Source organism: Somniosus microcephalus, chromosome 10 (genome assembly GCF_052327205.1).
Source record: "Somniosus microcephalus isolate GS21.2 chromosome 10, FLI_Smic_1.0, whole genome shotgun sequence".
NCBI lineage: Eukaryota > Metazoa > Chordata > Chondrichthyes > Squaliformes > Somniosidae > Somniosus > Somniosus microcephalus.
Genome location: NC_140996.1, coordinates 206,340,686 through 206,360,191, shown reverse-complemented (window position 1 = coordinate 206,360,191; position 19,506 = coordinate 206,340,686). Strand labels below are relative to the sequence as shown.

General features: G+C 42.5%; 1 protein-coding gene across 2 annotated transcripts in view; it reads left to right on the top strand.

Annotated features, from left to right (window-relative positions):
• The window catches only part of tmem131 (transmembrane protein 131), a 251,222-nt gene that overhangs the window by 203,382 nt on the left and 28,334 nt on the right, over positions 1 to 19,506 (top strand). For both annotated transcript variants that reach the window (XM_085999536.1, XM_085999535.1), the window contains 7 exons: positions 3,036 to 3,187; positions 3,841 to 3,983; positions 5,473 to 5,659; positions 6,219 to 6,404; positions 8,351 to 8,509; positions 11,670 to 12,265; positions 18,177 to 18,346. In XM_085999536.1, the coding sequence (XP_085855662.1) occupies positions 3,036 to 3,187; positions 3,841 to 3,983; positions 5,473 to 5,659; positions 6,219 to 6,404; positions 8,351 to 8,509; positions 11,670 to 12,265; positions 18,177 to 18,346 (1,593 nt within the window). The remainder of the gene's footprint in view (positions 1 to 3,035; positions 3,188 to 3,840; positions 3,984 to 5,472; positions 5,660 to 6,218; positions 6,405 to 8,350; positions 8,510 to 11,669; positions 12,266 to 18,176; positions 18,347 to 19,506) is intronic.

Below are 19,506 nucleotides of genomic sequence, written 5' to 3'. Positions count from 1 at the left end.
GTTGTTTCCCCTGGCTGAAGAGTCTAGAACTAGGGGTCATAGTCTCAGGATAAGGGGTCGGCCATTTGAGACTGAGATGAGGAGGAATTTCTTCACTCGGAGGGTTGTGAATCTGGAATTCTCTGCCCCAGAGGACTGTGGATGCTGAGTCTTTGAGTATAATCAAGGCTGAGATAGGTAGATTTTTGGGCTCTAGGGGAATCGAGGGATATGGGGATTGGGCGGGAAAGTGGAGTTGAGAACGAAGATCGGCCATGATCTTATTGAATGGCGGCGCAGGCTCGAAGAGCCCTAGGGCCTATTCCTGCTTATGTTCTTAAAGCTGCAGATATTCCTATCCGATTGGGTTGCCTTCTCAGATGCTATAAAAAATTGGTTAATTAATATAAAAACCTGAACCTGGGATTTAATGGGGGAGAAGCAGCTTTGCTTGTCTGTATGATTGCTGTAAGAAGTCACACAACACCAGGTTTGTCCACCCCAGCCCAGCACCGGCATCTCCACACTATGATTGCTGTTAAGGCCTCCTATGAAATAAAGATGAAGGTCTTAATAGAGCTCTCAGAAGATGAGAATTTTCAACTCAAAATTCAGTGATTGACTCTCTAAATAGCTATATTTTAACAAGAGCCATGATAGTTGACATTTTTTTTAGAATGGTCATACTTCTTGATGGAGACTGAAGAAAAATGGATTTTGCTATTAAATTTAATGAGTAATTTGTTTTATGAAAATTTGCTTAAGGAACAAAAATGCAGTTGGATTTGATTTTTTAATGTAGATGAAGCTGTTGTATTTGCATTTCCTTGATGGACATATTAGAGAAAATGTTAACATAGAAGAAATTGGGATTTAAAAAAAAAACACTTTTGGCTTCCCCATTGGTTCATTTGAATTTACAACAACGACAACTTGTATTTATATAGCGCCTTTAACATAGTAAAACGTCCCAAGGCGCTGCAGAGGAGCATTTTAAGACAAAAAATTTGATACCGATACACACAAGGAGAAATTAGGGCAGATGACCAAAAGCTTGGTCAAAGAGGTAGGTTTTAAGAAGCGTCTTAAAGGAGGAAAGAGAGGGGGGGGGGCGGGGGGGGGGCGCGGGGGGGGGGGGGCCGGGGCCGGGGGGGCGGGGGGGGGGGGGGCGGCGGCTGAAGGAGATTACAGAGATAGGAAGGGGCAAGGCCACGGAGGGATTCGAAAACAAGGATGAGAATTTTGAAATTGAGGCGCTGCCTAGTGTTAAAACTCAGCCATACAAATCTGGAGCGTCCCAGGTCTGATCTCTGAATACCTACTGAACAGGGAGAAAATTGGTGAGAAGAAAAATAAACCTTCTTGTACTCTAATGCAGGATTTTATCCATATATAAGAAATGCAAAATTCATTGGTTTTGTAAGTTGCAAGCAAACGTTTTAGGTCTATCATAGAATGGTTACAGCACAGTAGGAGGCCATTCGGCCCGTCGAGCCCGTGCCGGCTCCCTGCGAGAACACTCTAGCTAGTCCCACTCCCCCACCCTGTCCCCGTAGCCCTGTAAATTCTTTTCCTTCAGGTACTTATCCAATTCCCTTTTGAAAGCCACAATTGAGTCTGCCTCCACCACCCTTTCAGGCAGCGCATTCCCGATCCTAACCACTCGCTGCGTAAAAAAAGTTTTTCCTCATGTCGTCTTTGGATCTTCTGCCAATCACCTTAAATCTGTGTCCTCTGGTTCTCGACCCTTCCACCAATGAGAACAGTTTTTCTCTCTCTACTCTGTCTAGACCCCTCATGATTTTTGAACACCTTAGAAAGGATGTTCGGGCATGAAAAGGGTGCAGAGTAGATTTACTAGGGTGCCACCAGTGACTAGATAATAGTTATTGATGAGCGACTTGGAAAAACTAGTGCTGTATTCACTACAGAGTGTTAAAGGATCTAGTAGAAGTATGGATAATGAAAAGTTATTTTATCTGGTCGGTGACTTGCTACCAAGGGGACATAGATTTAGAATTGGTACTAAAGGCATAAAGGGGAAGAAGAGAAGAGATATTTTCACACGGGAATGTATTGCCGCAAGTGGCTATTGAATTCGAGCCAGTTGTGGCATTTAGGAAGGAAATGCACAAGCACTTTGGAATGGAAAAATAATACAGGGTATGGGGAAAGAACAGGGTTTAGTGTTTATAACTCGGATATGGCTTCCGGTGCATAGCTTTCTGATTCTTTGAGCTGGTAGGGGGGAGGGAGAGTCATTTTCTTTGTACACTTATACACCAAGCCTGCCATTAATCAGCATTCAGATTTATATGTTAATATTTTATCTTTTCTGAAGTAGTGATATTCAGTAACTTAGTGATTCTGTCAAAATTCTGCATCTCCTGACAGTCACCACAGTTGGCTGGCTGTAGAGAGGATTACAAACTCCTGTGAGACACACCTCCATGCGACATCCTGTGTGGATGCATGTCAATGATGCTGTCCCTGTTGACCAGAATGGGATGTGGGTTCAAGAGGGATGCTGTCTTCTCACGACTTAACTGATATTTCTAAAGAAATGTGCTGGTTGCTGTCCATGAAATTGGACTGGCTTAACCACAGCAAGGAGCACCTAATTCAGGCTAGGGTTTATTTTCTTTTGTTCCTAACAAATTTGGTTTGAATAACTTACTTAATAACTTTATCTCGTTAAAACTGGTGGGTTTTTTTAAACCAATTTTTGGTTTGGTCATATTTTATGATTTTAGAAGTAGAGGAACAAGTGGAAAAATTGATTCTACGACTGTATGCTGAGAAGGCCGAAAATATGTGACGCTGGTGTGTGAGACTGTACATGAAAGAAGAGCAACACTTTCTACAATCAGATGGGGGGTGGGGTTGGGAGGGGGGGGGCCTCTTGGATTTTGTTTACTTGTTAGCGCATAGACTGAAGGGAGGAGAAAATAAACTTCAGAATAGGGAGGGGGGGGGGGAATGTGAGTTTTACTGTATATATGATGCAAATCAAACGTGTTTTTCTTTCCTTCTCCCTCCCACCCCTCTGTTTCCAGACATCATCTGCTAAAAGTTCTTCAGGATTCGTGGAAGGTTCTGCACGGCAGTCTGTGCTAAATGTAATCCTGAAGTCTGGTGAAAGAAGAGTTGTGACAGTGAAGTTTACACCAGTTCACAACAGAACTGTAATGTCCTTAATTATTATAAGGTGTGTTTCTATTGTGGTTTTGACTTTTAATGTTTGCTTCCCTATCTCTTCAGGTTTTCTCACATTTGTAGAATGTTTTGGAGCGTATCTCTGTCATTTGACCTTAAAAAAAATTTTTTTTTTAAAAAGCTGCTAAAATATGTATTTGAAAACTCAATGCATATGACCTGCCATTATAATTTGATCATACCAATGTACACTTCAGGGCTATTGACCATTTGAATTGGGAAAGTGTAACTAATGAGGCTATTTTACTATAGCAAAATACTAATACGGCCTTCTGGACTCAACATTGAGTTCAACAATTTCAGACTATAACCCCCTGCCCCCATTTTTTCAGGCGGCAGCTGTTGATGATTCTGCCATCCCCATGGCAACATTTAATCTCTCCTGCCTTCCAACCTAGCACAGACCGTTCCTTTTATTCCTTTCCCCACCTCTGCACCTGCTTAAAACCTGTTACATCTCTAACTTTTTCCAGTTCTGAAGAAAGGTCTCCGACCTGAAACGTTAACTCTGTTTCTCTCTCTCTCTCCACGGATGCTGCCTGGCCTGCTGAGTGTTTCCAGCATTTTCTGAGGCTATTTTACTGTTAATTAGTTCAGGAATTTAATCTGTGATTGTTTTGCCAACTAATTCTTTACTGTGTGCAGAAACAATCTGACAGTAGTGGACGCAGCGGTGGTACAAGGGCAAGGGACAACCGAGAGCCTGAAGCTCGCAGGGAAGCATCCTGGTCCAGGAAGTTCTTTACGTTTCAAAATTAATGAAGCTTTGCTTAAAGACTGTTCAGATAGTAAGTAATTCAGCGCTGATGAAAACATGTAAAAAAAAAAAAAAATTGTACTTTTATAGCTGATATACGTGTGTATAGTGAAATAATAAAGAAATTGGAACCAAGTTAAAATGGGAACCTTGTACAGGTTGAGCGTCCAAAATCCGGAGTTCCGGACTCTGGGAAGATTGGTGACAGGGTCGTCCGGAATTCGGACACCCTGTCAAACCGCAACCTGGGCCCAGGCATTTGCGGACTCTGAACGTGTTTTTGATGTCCGAAGCCTGGAAACGCCCGAGCCGGTTGCGATATTTCCGGACTTCAGACATCAGAAACACGTTCCGAAGTCTGGAAAAACACGAAAAACGGCTCGGCCTCAGTCCCAAGGTTGCCGGATTCAGAGCGCTCAACCTGTATTCCTATAAGAGATGTTGCTAAAGCAAGTTACTCTGATGAAACTATTGCTTGAGTAAATCATTAAAGAGCTAGTATTTATATAGCCACTTTGATGCCCTCGAGACGTCCCAAAGCACTTGAACCAGTTAATTGCTTTTGAAGTGTAGTAGCCTGTTTTGTAATTGTGACAGCCAATTTGCACGCAGCAAAGACCAAAGAACAACCAGCGAGATGCATGGCCAGTTTCAGTGGTGCTGCTTGAGATGAATGTTGGCCAGGACAATGGGCGAACCCCCTCTGGTTCTAGTCCAGCTGAACAGGCAAACAAGGCCAAGGTTTAATGTCTCACCAGAAAGGTGGCACCTCCAACCTTGCTCGTAACCTAGTGATTCTGCTTGAAATTCAATTGCAGGAAGGATGAAATGTTTTTTTAGTTGCAATAACTTTATATATAAAAAAAAAAAAAATTGACTGAAATAAAGGATTTATTGCAAATGTGAGATCACAAATTTTAACAATAGGGGTGTAAATTATTTCCCTTCACTGTAAAATGTCACAACTAGCCCAGCCTTTTCAAACAACTAAGGAAGAATCTCAACATACACTTAACAACAGAAGTTTGTGATAAATGGTATTGCAACATCAGCTACTTCGACAATCTTCTGAGGGCTGACTGGGTAAATGCCTTGTTCAGACTGGTACTATGCCTCACAGACCAGAAGGGTTCCAGGTTCAATCTTTGGCCTATCCTATATTAGCAGATTGCAGCTGCACTTTAATAGAGTGCTATAATTAGCCTCTGTACCACTGAGCTTGAGGGGGGGTGGGGGGGGGTGGAATTAGCTCCAGGTCCTGATCCTAATTTAATTACTACTATAGGAAATGGTACATGTGTGGCAAGGATTGATTTGGCATAAGAACACCCATGGTTAAATAGCAACACTAACCATCTATACTCACACGACGAGTGGTTGGGTGAGATACTGGAGGGGTTTCTAGCACCCATGGAATAGTACTCCAGCAAGAGGCACTAAAGGAAGGGGGGCGAATTGTAGGAAGTCTTGCATGTTTGCATATTTCATTGAAAACAAATGAACTTTTTTTTCAATTGCAGAAATGAAAATGAGGGAACCAAACTTCACGTTGAAGAGAGTTTTTAAAGTAGAAAATACAGGACTACTTCCAGTCTTTGTCAAGTCTATGGCGATCAGTGGATACATCTGTGAAGGATATGGCTTCAAAGTTGTAAACTGTCAAGAGTTTGCACTAAAACCAAATGCCTCTAAAGACATTATTATATTGTGAGTCTTTTAACTTCTCTTTGTTTTGGATATTTTAAAGTGCTGTTCAATCCAAGGATCCTTTGGCAATACCTACACTGCTATTAATTTGGAAATGTGATTTTTTAAAAGTTAACTGTGATTCAGTCCACTGACCAGAGCTGCTTTTATTATTGTGTTTAAGTGCAGTCCTAATGTTGACATGCTTACAACGCATGGTTTTCACAGACTATAGCAACCCTTGAGTAAACTTGCCTATTATTATGGCCAGTGGCCATTTTTAAAGAAAAATGGATTGTAACCAGGACGTTCAAAAATAGTGTAAAGGCTTGCTTGGACTATCCTATCGTTCAATGTCAGATAGCATAAAAAGAATTGATTAGCTATAAATCCATAAACTTCCTGACATCTACTTTTAGCCACCCAATGTCATTGTAGCATTACATGCGTTAAGTAAGGGGTTATAGCTTGATCTGCAGTACCAAAAGTTAAATTTGCAATGCTTTTACCTTTTTAATCCTTTTAATCTGTCGATGGTTTCATGATCTATTCATATGGGGCGTGTCATTCTTATTTTCAGGTTTACACCAGATTTCACTGCCTCCAGAGTTATCCGTGAACTAAAACTTATAACAGCAGGAGGCTCCGAATTTGTGTTTGTATTAAATGCATCACTTCCTTATCATATGTTGGCAACATGTGCAGAGGCCCTGCCTAGACCCAACTGGGAGCTGGGACTGTACGTGATCATCTCAGGAATAATGAGGTAACTATTAATCACTGCTGTGCACCATTTCAAAACCTGCTGCTGAATAAATCGCTTAATGCGTGTGCCTTGATAAAATTGGGGTACTCTTTTTTTTTTTTTTTTTAGTTAGCCAGCTGTTGGGCATCTTGAAATCCCTCACCATGCTTCATTCTCCGAACAAAGCTAATGAGGAATCTACATCTGTAGAAATTCTGTTTGCTCAATATAGAGTGCGCACTCTTTCTACACAGGGGAACGTCCCGCTTAGAATTTAGACACAGCTTGGCAGAGCCAAGGCTTGGGATGCCAAGTATATGCAGGGGTACAGCCAGATCTTGTAGTACAGAGCACTGGTAAGCTCTCTGCTGCTTGCCTAGCAAAGACCACCATTTAGGGCAATTGCTTGCAGGGCTATTAGGAGCAGAGTGTGCAGAACACCAGCCCCAAGTGATAGTCTTGCCATTAGTAAACCAGACTAACTGGTCAATTATCAGTGCCCTGAAATAGTGCCTGGTTTATGTATCAAATTACAGACTCTAGCAGAAGTTTGACTTAGTTTGAACTTCCTTCACCTGGTTTATCATCTTGAAGGCACCATGGGGAGAAATTGGGTACCTTTGCGCCTCCCATTATCACCTCCAGGGGGCGATAACGGGGTGCTACCAACTTACCGCCAGGGTGCGGCGAAAATATCGGCTCCCGCTAAATTCGGCGGGAGGTTTGCAGCAGCAGTATGGCGCTGCGCCCCGATCTCCTTCACCCGGAGATCGTGACGTCGTCGCCCCGGACTTGAACTTCGGTTTCGCCCCCTGCATCATCGCCGGGTGAAAACACCGGCAGCTGAGGGAGGCGTTCATCAGGAGACCGGGGGGCGATACTTAAAGGCGAGGTGGCCGAGGTAGGGAATAAAATAATCAAATGCTCGTCCTCTTTTTTTTTTTTTTTCCCCCAGCACTCGATCAGCCCGGCACTCTGCTGCAGTGCGTTGGGCTGGATCACGGCTACCGTCGGGGACCAGATACGTTGCTTTCCCCTTGCAGAGCCTGCAGCGATGGCCCTTCCCTTTAAGGGAGGGAAGGAGCTTTCGAACGCAGCAGCGCTGCACGGCCCATTGAGCAGCGCTGCTCACCTACCGCCCCGCCTGCTGCCTGGAGCGCAAAACCAAATGTTTTTAAAAGTTGAGAAACATTAGCACCTGGCTCAAATTCTTTCAACTTTTAAAAGTTAGTGCCCCAAAATGGGGCTATAATTAATTTCTCCCCCCCCCCCCCTTCCCCAAAACTCCAAATAGACTATGCTTACCCCCTCACCCAACACGGGGCTATTCATTAGTTGATTGATGGACAACAGGCAAGCATGGGTCTGAGCCCTCATAAATGTAATAGCAAGTAAAAGGAGTTTCTTGTGAGCAGCACAGAATAAACCTCAGTTGCCGGCACTGACTCAAACTAAGAAAAAAACACCCTTCCAAACTTCTGCTGCGAGGTAGCCTATCTTCTGCCAAGTAGGAGCAACCCTACGAATTAGTTGGAAGGTTACTTGTACTCAAACTGCTCCCCTTTTGGGTTTCTTTATCTGCTTAAAAAGGGAGTTCTTTTGTGTTGTATAGCTTTACAGGAAACTTTGTGATATCCGGCACCGACGGGACCGAGCTGTTGCCGTCCCATCAAAACTGCCGGACAAACCAGCGCTAATGTTGAAACATAGCTCCGTATCTGGCAACAAACCCTGTTGCTTAGCAACAGCTTCTAAACAGTCGGCTGTAGCTTAGCAACAGCTTCAGCGAGACCTTGCAGAGCCTGACTGGTGGGAAAAAAAAGCAACGAAAAGAGAAAAAAAACCTAACGAAACGGCTCCTGATTTTTTCCGGTGGATCGAGCATTCCGGACAGTTAACCTCCGGATAAACCAAAGTTTCCTGTATTATTATTATTTGGTTTGTAATTATTTTGCTTTCTTTCCCAGTGTTTTGTTCCTTTTGGTGATTGGAACAGCTTATTTAGAAGCTCAAGGAATATGGGAGCCCTTCAAAAGGCGTCTGTCTTTAGAGGGGTCCAATCCTCCCTTCGACATGGGAAGGACATTCGATCTCAGGAGAATAGTTGGTATTTCATCAGATGGAAAGTAAGAATAATGGTCTTGATCTGAATGTTTGTGTGTTTTTTTTCATTGTGGATTTATAGGAATATATTGATCTGATTGCAGGTTTTTAGTTCTACATTGTACTTACCACATGATATTTTTATTAACATACAGATCTCTTGTGATGTTGCTCTGAGTGGAGGATATGCTGTTTTATAACAATAGGGGTGTTATGCCAATTACCACAATGTGTTATCTTGGTTATTGATGTACAGTGACTAATTCAAATTCTGTTCTGTCAAATCTACAAAGAGTAATGAGGAAAGTGTCATAATGGGGCTGAATTTGCGGTCGGATGCTTCCGACCAGCAAAAAATCTACGAACTTAGCTGATTGTCCAGGAGGTTCGGAGACTCGCGCTCCTCGGCCTCCATGCGTAGAGGCCCACGTATCCCGGGGCACGTGCGGTTCGCAAGCGCCACTGGGATCACGTGGGCCAGCCCAACCAATCAAATAAGGGGGATCCCCATTCATACTTATGGAGGTTCCATTTGTACGGAACCTCCATAAGCATAAATGGGGATGACATTAAAAATAGATTTAACATAACATACATTAAAAAAAATTACATTTAAAAATAATTAAAATGCAATATAATTAAACATTTAAGCCAAAATGTATTATTACATGTTTTAAATGGTCTAAAAATAAACTTACCTTATTGTACATGTGTTTCAAATTTTAAATGAATGAAAATGTGTTTTATTTTTGTTTTTTAAAACTCTTAGGCTGGTAAAAGCAGGCCAAACACTTTTACCAGGCATAAGAATTTCACGGGCATTCGCTGGGCAAAAGTTGGGTAAATAGCGCAACTCTCTGCTCGCGGAGGCCCTGCTCCTGGGGATGTGTGCAACCTGTCGAAGATTCTTGACCAATCGCAAGTTCCGGGTTTTAGCGCATAGACTTTGCATGCCTAAGCCCGGAACTTGCGCGGCCCTACAGGCGCGGAGGCACCTGTACTGGTCACAAATTATGGCCCAATGTATTTCCATCCATAGTATAAATAAATGTTAATAATCAGACAGCCAAAGTCGTCGTCCCTGGAATTTTTAGACTTATTCATCCTGCATGAGCCAAAATATCTTAGAACATAGGAGTTGCTAGACAGTTAAAGATCAAGGTCCATCTAGTTTGCCATCTGCCATCCTGGTAGTCACATGATAGTGATAATGAAGCTGTTGACTAATGGCAATCAATTTCTATCAATTAGCCTGCAACAGACCCAGATTTGAGGTGAGGATACCCCCAGTGATGGAAAGCAATGGGAACCATAGGTCCAAACTCACTCGTTCCTCCCAAGCGTGCTACACTTTACCATATGTCACGTCTCAAATTACTCATGTTGAACTTTTGATATGTTTTGAAACTTCAAACCGGGAAGCACAACAATAGGATGAGTTATCTTCAGTACTTAGCAGCCTGATGGTGCCCTGACGAGAGAACTTGTCCATATTGCCCTTGGTCACTAGATTATTGGTTCTGTTCCGTATTTTAGCGCACATATTTGTTAACCATTCCACTACAGTGATGGCAGGTTATTTTTTTTGAAGTGCATGTCCCAGAATTTTGTGTCTTCCTGTGACTCCTGCCGGAAACTTGGGGCACCGTAAAAAGTCATATTTATGTATCCATAGCACAAGCCCATTTTATAGAGAGAATATTGGGTAACCATGAATGATTGATTATAAGGCAGTCATCTGATTAAGAGATCATGCCAAATTAGAAATCACAAGCAAAACTCAAATTTATAAATGTTATATGAACTCCCACGGTTTAACTGTGGGCTTCATCACTTCAGATGTTTTTTTTTATGCGGGCAATGGCATGATCTGATACGTGACTTTTTTTTTCCCCCAATAGGGACGGTTTCTTTGCTATTAGTGGTAATATGTGCTCCATGTCGATGCATTTCAAATAAATAGCGATTGATTTATTTCTGTTGCCGTTACTTTACCTCCTCCACCCAGAAAACAATTGTTTGCTAGCAATTTTTTTTAAAAGGAGAAAAATTCTTTTTGGGCCCTTTTTGTCAAAACAGCGGGTGTTCCTCGGTTGTTCAGTCAATGTGCATATAGCTACATCACATGATGTGGTACTAAGTTCTAAGGGTCAAGATGGTTCCAGGTTTAGTCCTTGGTCTATGCTGAGTTAGCCAATATAGTTTGAGGTGTCATTCGTGTGCTACAATTAGCCTTGATATCCGTGAGCTAGGAAGGAGAATTATTGGTCCCGTTGCTGTTACTTATTGCTATCCAGTAATCTTGGCCGGAAAGTGCATACTTGTGGACTTTGAGCATCGTCTCTACTGCAGCCAGTCACGCTATCCTGCCCCTTTCCTCTCTGGCACGGTTAAGTATTCTGCCAATACGGACCGTCTAGGCTAACATCACGTGAGTGGGATATTGAAGGGCTGCTGAAGCCTATGGAGCTGTAGTGTAGAATGATTGAGACGAGAGGAGAAAATTGAAACGGGAGGGAAAAATTACGTAATTGGATTTAAAATTGACATTTTAGTCTTGACTTTTATCGAAATCAATCAACAAAGTGTTTGTGCTGAATAAGTGTCACTGTAGTGTATAAAATATTGGTATATATTCCAGATTGTACGGTCATTGTATTTCCTGGTTATCAAGCAAAACTACACATCATTTCTGCTTGGGTCACAGGGTAATCTATTACTTCCATTTTTGATCACCTGTCCCTTTTGCCTCCTAAACTGCTAAATCTTTTCCCCTTGTTAAGTATTTTGGTTTTGTACTTATTATGAAGTTAAATGTATAGCAGTAATAAGACTTGAAGTTCCAGTTATGCCCATAAACTGCTTTTGTTTCTTTTGTGGTTTATCGTGCCCTCTGAACCCCAAAAGATGTTACTATCTGTTAATACATTCCTAAGTGTCTGTTCATAGCCTTGTATGTAATTGTCGTGGTAATAATAGTTACATGATCTTCTAATAGTATTTTACAATGAACGTCGTTTATGTGATCTAATAAAATAACGAACACTTTCAAACAATTGCGTTTCAGTGCAGCAATAAAATGCTGAGTAATTACGATCTGCTCAAATGTAGATTTTGAATAAGTGAAACCGTCTACAATTACTTAAGTTCTCATGCATGTTAAATTTTGTTTACTGTCTTCAGTTTAAATGCACTTGGATCAGATTCAAATCACAATTCTTCAAGAGGAGTATTTGGAGGAGGTGGTTCTTCAAGACCCAGTGTAGCCAACCACAAGCAGTTCTCAGCTGCATCGCAGTTGCACAGTAACAGAAACTCTTTAGACTTTGAAAGTCCAAAACTAAAAAACAATTTTGCAAATAACTCAAATAGCACTGGTAGAACATCTACCCCAACAGCGTCCATTACATCTGCTACAAAAGCAAATGGCATTGCCGTTGAAGCAAATCCACCCCAGAGCCAGACAAACAGGCGGTCGAAGACATCAAGACAGTTTCACCAAACACACCAGCAGCAGACACACATACAACCGGATCTACAGTCATTACCACAATTGCCAGCAGTGCCTCAGCAACAGGAGCAGCATAATGAGAACACTGTGTCACATCTGTCACCTCCTGTTACTTCATGTACAGACAATGCAAATACAAGGCACAGTTCAGAGGACTCTGATATCACCAGCCTCGGAGATACAGCGGACAGAGAATGTGAACTACCCGAATCCCCATCACCAGATGTCTTCACAGAACAGCCTCCATCTCCAGCCTCAAAAAATAAAGGTAATACAGCATTCTGTCTGTAGACCAAACTTATATTTATATACTGCCTTAAAAGTGTCATGGCGCTTCACAAAAGCATAAGACAAATTGATACTGAGCCAAAGGAGGAAATATTAGGAGGTCTAACCAAAACCGTGGCCAAGGAGGTGGGTTTTAAAGGAGGAGAGGGAGGTGAAGAGGCGGAGAGATTTAGGGAAGGAGTTCCAGTGTGTGTGGCCTAGTCAGCTGAAGGCATGGCTGCTGATGTGGGTGAGGGGAATTGCACAAAGTGCCAAAGTCTGAGGAATGGAAAGTTGAAGGGGTTGGAGGTGATTACAGAAATAGGGAGGGGTGAGGCCATGAGATTTAAACACTAGGATGAAAATTTTTAATTTGAGGTGTTGGAGAGGCCAGGAGTTAATATAGATCAGCGAGGGCAGGCGTGATGGGTGAGCGGGACTTGGTGTAGCATAGAATACCAGCAGCAGAGTTTTGGGTGAGCTGAAATTTGGGTAGAAGATGGGAGGCTGGCTTCAATTTTACTAAGGCTCCTTGGTGCCACACTCAGTCAAATGCTGCCTTGATGTCAAGGGCAGTCACTCTCGCCTCACCTCTATCCATGTTTGGACCGAGGCTGTAATGAGGTCTCTAGCGGAACCCAAACTGAGCATCCGTGAGCAGGTTATTGGTGAACTTGTTGGCGGTTAGGGTGAAGGAGCCAGAGGAGAGGGTTTTAAGGAGCTAGTTGGTATTGAAAAGAAGAAACCAGGAATTATCTTTGCTCTCCAGGTTGATACGGCATGTTTTTGGGTGGTTTTGGTAGAGAAGATTGAGGCCCAATTAGTGCTTGATGTGATGCAGCTAAATCTGCTGATGAATGGCTAAATCGGTATTGCACCAGATCAGCTCAAGTCTGCGCCACTTGGACTTGACGGAGCGAAGATGGGGCCATACCAGGGAAATAATCAAGAATAGAGAGTAAAACTTTTGGTAAAAGTGGCGCGAGCAGCTGATTGAACTGCCCAAAATAGTTGATGCGCTTAATACAGTTTAAGCGGCGCCTTTCTAATTGACTCCTATAGTAATGGCAAATAGCGCCATTTGCCCAATATAGACGGCCCCCGGGATAAGTGGGGACTGTACTCCCTATAGTAATGAAGTCGTCTAGTAGATTGAAGTCAATTGGAGGTTAATTGTTCTACCTTTGCCAACTGCTTCGTTCTAGTTACCTTAAACCCATCTAGGTTATCTCCTGAAAACAGCAGGAACTAATTAGGCTTTCTCTTATGGATTGTTCAGTTGTGATTCATTGGTGAAGTGTGAAGACTGGAACATAGATGTTATAAGGGAAGGTCATGTCTGACTAACTTGATTGAATTTTTTGAGGAGGGTCGATGAGGGTAGTGCATTTGATGGAGTCTACATGGATTTTAGCACGGTCTTTGACAAGGTCCCGCATGGCAGATTGGTCAAAAAAGTTAAAGCCAATGGGATCCAAGGCAAAGTGACAAGTTGGATCGAAAATTGGCTCTGGCAGGAAGCAAAGGATAATGGTCGAGAGTTTTTGTGACTGGGAGGCTGTTTCCAGTGGGGTTCCACAGGGCTCAGCACTAGGTCCCTTGCTTTTTGTGGTATACATCAATGATTTAGACTTCAATGTAGGGGGCATGATTAAGAAGTTTGCTGTGTGGTTGATAGTGAGGAAGGTATCAATGGACTGGTCAGGTGGGCAGAAAAGTGGCAAATGGAATTCAATTTGGAGAAGTGTGAGTTGGGTGTCCTTGTGCACCAGTCGCTGAAGGTAAGCATGCAGGTGCAGCAGGCGGTTAAGAAGGCAAATGATATGTTGGCCTTCATAGCGAGAGGATTCGAGTACAGGAGCAAGGATGTCTTGCTGCAGTTGTACAGGGCCTTGGTGAGACCACACCTTGAGTATTGTGTGCAGTTTTGGTCGCCTTATCTGAGGAAGGATGTTCTTGCCATGGAGGGAGTGCAGCGAAGATTCACCAGACTGATACCTGGGATGGCAGGAATGACGTATGAGGAGAGATTGGGTCGATTGGGCTTATATTCGCTGGAGTTTAGAAGAATGAGAGGGGATCTCATTGAAACTTATAAAATTCTAACAGGACTAGACAGACTAGATGCAGGAAGGATGTTCCTGATGGCGGGGGAGTCCAGAACCAGGGGTCACAGTCTAAAGATAAGGGGTAAGCCATTTAGGACTGAGATGAGGAGGAATTTCTTCACCCAGAGAATGGTGAACCTGTGGAATTCTATACCACAAAAGGCAGTTGAGGCCAATTCATTAAATATATTCATGAAGGAGTTAGATATATTTCTTAAGGCTAAAGAGATCAAGGGCTATGGGGAGAAAGCAGGGACAGGGTACTGAATTTGGATGATCAGCCATGATCTCATTAAATGGCGGAGCAGGCTTGAGGGGTCGAATGGCCTACTCCTGCTCCTATCTTCTATGTTTGAGTTAATGCATTTGGAGAGGGCTAACAAAGTATGGGAATACACAATAAATGGTAGGATACTGAGAAATGTAGGGGGACAGAGGGACCTTGGAGTGAATGTCCACAGATCCCTGAAGGTAGCAGGACCGGTAGATAAGGTGGTTAAGATAGCATAAGGGATACTTTCCTTTATTAGCCAAGGCATAGAATATTAGAGCAGAGAGGTTATGCTAGAACTGTATAAAAAAAACTAGTTAGGCCACAGCTCGAATACTGCGTGCAATTCTGGTCACCACATTACCGGAAAGATGTGATTGGACTAGAGAGGGTACAGAGGAAATTTGAGGATGTTGCCAGGACTGGGGAATTTTAGCAATGAGGAAAGATTGGATAGGCTGGGGTTGTTTTCTTTGGAACAGAGGAGGCTGAGGGGAGACTTAATTAAATAAAATTATGAAGGGCCTGGATAAAGTGGATAGGGAGCCCCTATTTCCCCTAGCAGAGGGGTCAATAACCAGGGGACATAGATTTAAAGTAATTGTTAGAAGGATTAGAGGGGAGTTCAGGAGAACTCTTTTCACTTAGAGGGTGGTGGGGGTCTGGAACTCACTGCCTGAAAGGGTGGTAGAGGCAGAAACCTTCATCACATTTAAAAAGTACTTGGATATGCACTTGAGAGGCCATAAACTGCAAGGCTACGGACCAAGAGCTGGAAAGTGGGATTAGGCTGGATGGCTCTTTTTTGACCGGCGCAGCCACGATGGGCCGAATGGCCGCCTCCTGTGCTGTAAATTTCTATAATATGATTCTATAAATGCAGGAGTTTTACACATAGAAAATAGTGTATTTTACACTAAAACACATTTTTCCTGTCATGGGAATACTATACGTTTTATTCCAGTTTAAAATAAATAAATAAATAAATCCTGGTCTAGCATTTTCATTTTTTAAACCAATTTTTCCTTACTGACACCCCCCCCCCCCAAAAAAAAATTACTCTGTGATGCCAGACTTAGCTATAATAGTATTAAACAGGTGTTCCTAATATTGGAGTTTATAAAGAAAATATAGAAAATGCCACAATTAAAAACTATCCAGTACACAAGGAAGAAATGAGGCTGAAGAATACATGCATTGAAAGGTTGAGAGGCTGTCCCTCAGGATAATCAATGTGGGGAAACATTTCACAAAGTTTAGCTGGCAAATGATGGGAGTGTGTTCAACTTGTTTAATCGGGTAACTGTTCAGCCGGTTGTCCAAAATGGGACACAGTAAAGCAAACAGCTATTGATGGGGATAAAAACAAGCAGCAGGACGAGAAGGAACCAAATCAACACACAACGGAGAGGGAGTAGTTAGAGAGAAAGAAGATTCGAGGGGCCACTCTAACCTCCGGAGTAATGATGAGTAGATAGTCTAAACAATTGTCAATAATCAGAATCCAAGTGTAGGTTCTCTGGGGAGGGGAAGGAGTTGTCCAGTTAACAGCTAGGATTGGAGGTTTCTGCTAATTATTGTAGACTGTATTTTAGGAAGGTTCTCCAGACCTGAAAATATTTAGCCTGATTTAACCGTAGTAGTGCATAATCTACACTGGGCCCATTTCCAATACATGTGGAAATGATATTGACGGCACAGTCCACTTCCATGTAACTGAGTCACACTGTCTTGTAGTATATCAAAGCTCAGTGGAACACACTAGGATCCAAAGGTGAGCTCTCTAACATGAATCCTGGCACTTGATGGGCGAGGGTGAAGTTCATTAGCAAATTGCTTTGATCTTTTAATTGTGATAGCCCTACACAATCAAACTTTTTCTTGGGTCCAAATTGGCAGCCTGCGTTCTGAAAGAAAAGTTTATAAAGCGGAACCCTCCTAGGTCTTTTCCTGGCACTAACCTATGAATAGTAACTGCACCTGAATCTATTTTCCAGGTCACCTACTTTAAATGCCTGCACAGTTTATAAAAAAAAAAAAAAAAAAAATTAGTGTGTAATCATCTGCACAAATGCAGCCGTCTCCCTCTTTGTACTCTTGTGTATGCAGTGAACTGCAGCTGCAACTTCCGTTTTAAAATTAACCAGTGAGTTTGCACTTTGGCAAGAAGGACTTACATAAAGCTACTGTACATAGACTTGTTGGTTATTTACGTACTAATGCAATTGGAGTGAAATGGGTGACTGCTTGTTTAATTCAGCACCCCGATGGCTACTGATCTTTGCAGGATGTTTGGCTCGGTGTCAACAGCTGCAAGAACCAGCCGTCATGTGTACTTGGAGCAAAAGGAACAGTTTTTCAAGCAGTGTAATGTTCTAGATTGGCTGTAGTTGCTGACCTACACTGTGTGACTGCAGGACATATTACTGGCAATTGATATTGATGGAAACTGAATCGAGTTGGGTTGTAACACTACAGAACACACACTTGAGGTGACCTGAATAAAGAGCCCAAGTTTGCTTCTTTTTGATTATGGGTGTATAACACACTTACAGCTATCCATTATTCTGTAGGCAAGACTGAATTTCCTTTTATTTATAAAAAAAAAAAAAAAACCCTGCAATTAATAGAATATGATGCAGCTCTTCATTTTGAGAAATCTTGTATCTCACTGGATAAAGTAAATAAGGAATAACTGGGACCAAACTGTAGTTATTTTTCTGACCTATCCTGAATTGGGGAGAATTGACCTATCAAAATCAATGATGCCTGAAGAGTTGCTAACCAAAAACTTGTGACAAGAGCCAGCTAGCGGCTCCCCAGTGCCTCGGCTTCTTGAGCCGGTCTTGATTACTGAAAAAAATGAGCTTCATTGGGCTGAATGGCCTTTTCTCAACCTCGACTTTTCTTTGTAACTGCCAGTGGAGATGTTTGGGTTTCTCAGGTTGAGGTAATTTATGAGTACAGTTCCTCTCTTACAGAATTTTAAATGCAAGTTGGTATCGATTCCTAGCAGACTAACAAGTTTGATTATTTCTTTTTTTTTTTTAAATCAGTCATTCTTATAGGTTGACTCTACTTTTGATTTGGGCAAATTTATATTCCATCTATTTAAAGCAAAATTAAAATAGATTTTTCCTCCTCCTACCGCCACTCCTCCTTTCCAGTGCCATGCACCACTCCTGCTCAAGAGGCTCAGTCTATTCTCCAACATCTGTGAATGCTCCTGTAGAACAAGCTGCAAGATGTAGGAAAGTGGCATACTTTCTTACTCTCTGATTTTTATTTTTCCCCCCGCCACACTGTAGAAAAATACTTTGTATTTACTCACTGCTTTCCTTATTCACCTGCGGTTAGTTCACTGTGAGTAATTGAATCCCATTGCAGTGTCAGAGTACATTACACCAACTCAAGTCTGCATAACCAACTTTAAGTCCCTGCATGTTGCAGTCATTAATCCAAGCCAACCCACAATGGTTTGAATCATGTTTTGAATTTTCTTCTGACATTGTGAACACTTTCTTGTATTGCAGGGAGAGTAAAATTACAGCGCAAAACTAAAGCACAGAAAAAACGTGAAGAAAAAGACAGACGGGTAAAAGGAAAGCCACAGGAGGATGAATTAAAAGATGCCGATAATGATGACAGCTCTTCCACCACCACGGAAACGTCCAATCCAGACGTCGAATCACCTCTCAAGGAGGTTAGTTGCTTTTATAAAAAAAAAAAATATGGACAATTGTATCTTAACATTGCAAAGTGTTAAAAGTCCAACTTTTCCCTGGTCTTTACTGAAATTCTATTATAGTGGGAAGTGGGTTCAAGCCTCAGTAAGTGGAACCTTTCATATGAGCTGCTCCAGGCACAGTGAGTTAATTCTGCCCCTCTTTTCAAATTATAATATTGAGAGTAAATAACGAATGAATACCCCTTTCCAGTTAGTCTTTCTACCGCCACTCCTCCACTTCCCAATGCCATGCACCACTCCTGCCCAAGAGGCTCAATCTATTCTCCAACGTCTGAATGTTACTGTAGAACAAGCTGCAAGATATAGGAAAGTGGCATACTTTGTCGTCTTCTTCCCCAGGCACACTGTAGGAAAATACTTTAAGGCTTACATGAGGGCGAGAAATATTAAGGTTAGTCTGTGCTTCCCCACAAAACCTCCACCATTGACCCATTGTCCTCTCCAGCTACTGCCCCATCTCCAATCCCCCTTTCCTCTCTAAGATCCTTCAACATGTCACATCCCATGTCTGTGACCATCTCCCATCTCCCACATAACTTGTTTGAATCTCTCCATTCGAACTTCCACCCTCCTCACAACACCAAAACAGACCTTACCAAAGTCACAAATGAGATCCTCTTTGACTGCGGCCAGGGTTCATTGTACCCCCGTCCTCTATCTTTCCATGACACTCGATATGATGACCAAGACCCTCATCCAGTTCCATGGGTCTGACCTTGTATGGCTTCATTCCTACTTATCCAAATACAGCTAATGCATCAACAGCACTGGCTTCTCATCAGTCCTCCTTACAGTCACCTCCAGATTCCACCCAGGGATCTATCCTTGAGCTCCTCTTCATTATCTCCGTGCTATCCCTTTGTGACAACAGGCACAGAGCCAGTTTCCATGTGTATGCTTATGATGCACAGATCTACCTCTCCATCACTTCTCTTAACTCCCGGACTGCCCCCATGCTATCAGTTTGATTGTCTGACATCAAATCCTGGAAGAGTCACAATTTCCAGCAGCTCAGCATTGGGAAGACTGTGGCCATCATCTTCAGACCCTGACCCAAACTCCACTCCCTTGGCATTGTCTCCATCCCTCCTCACAAGATGTTCTATCAGACTGAA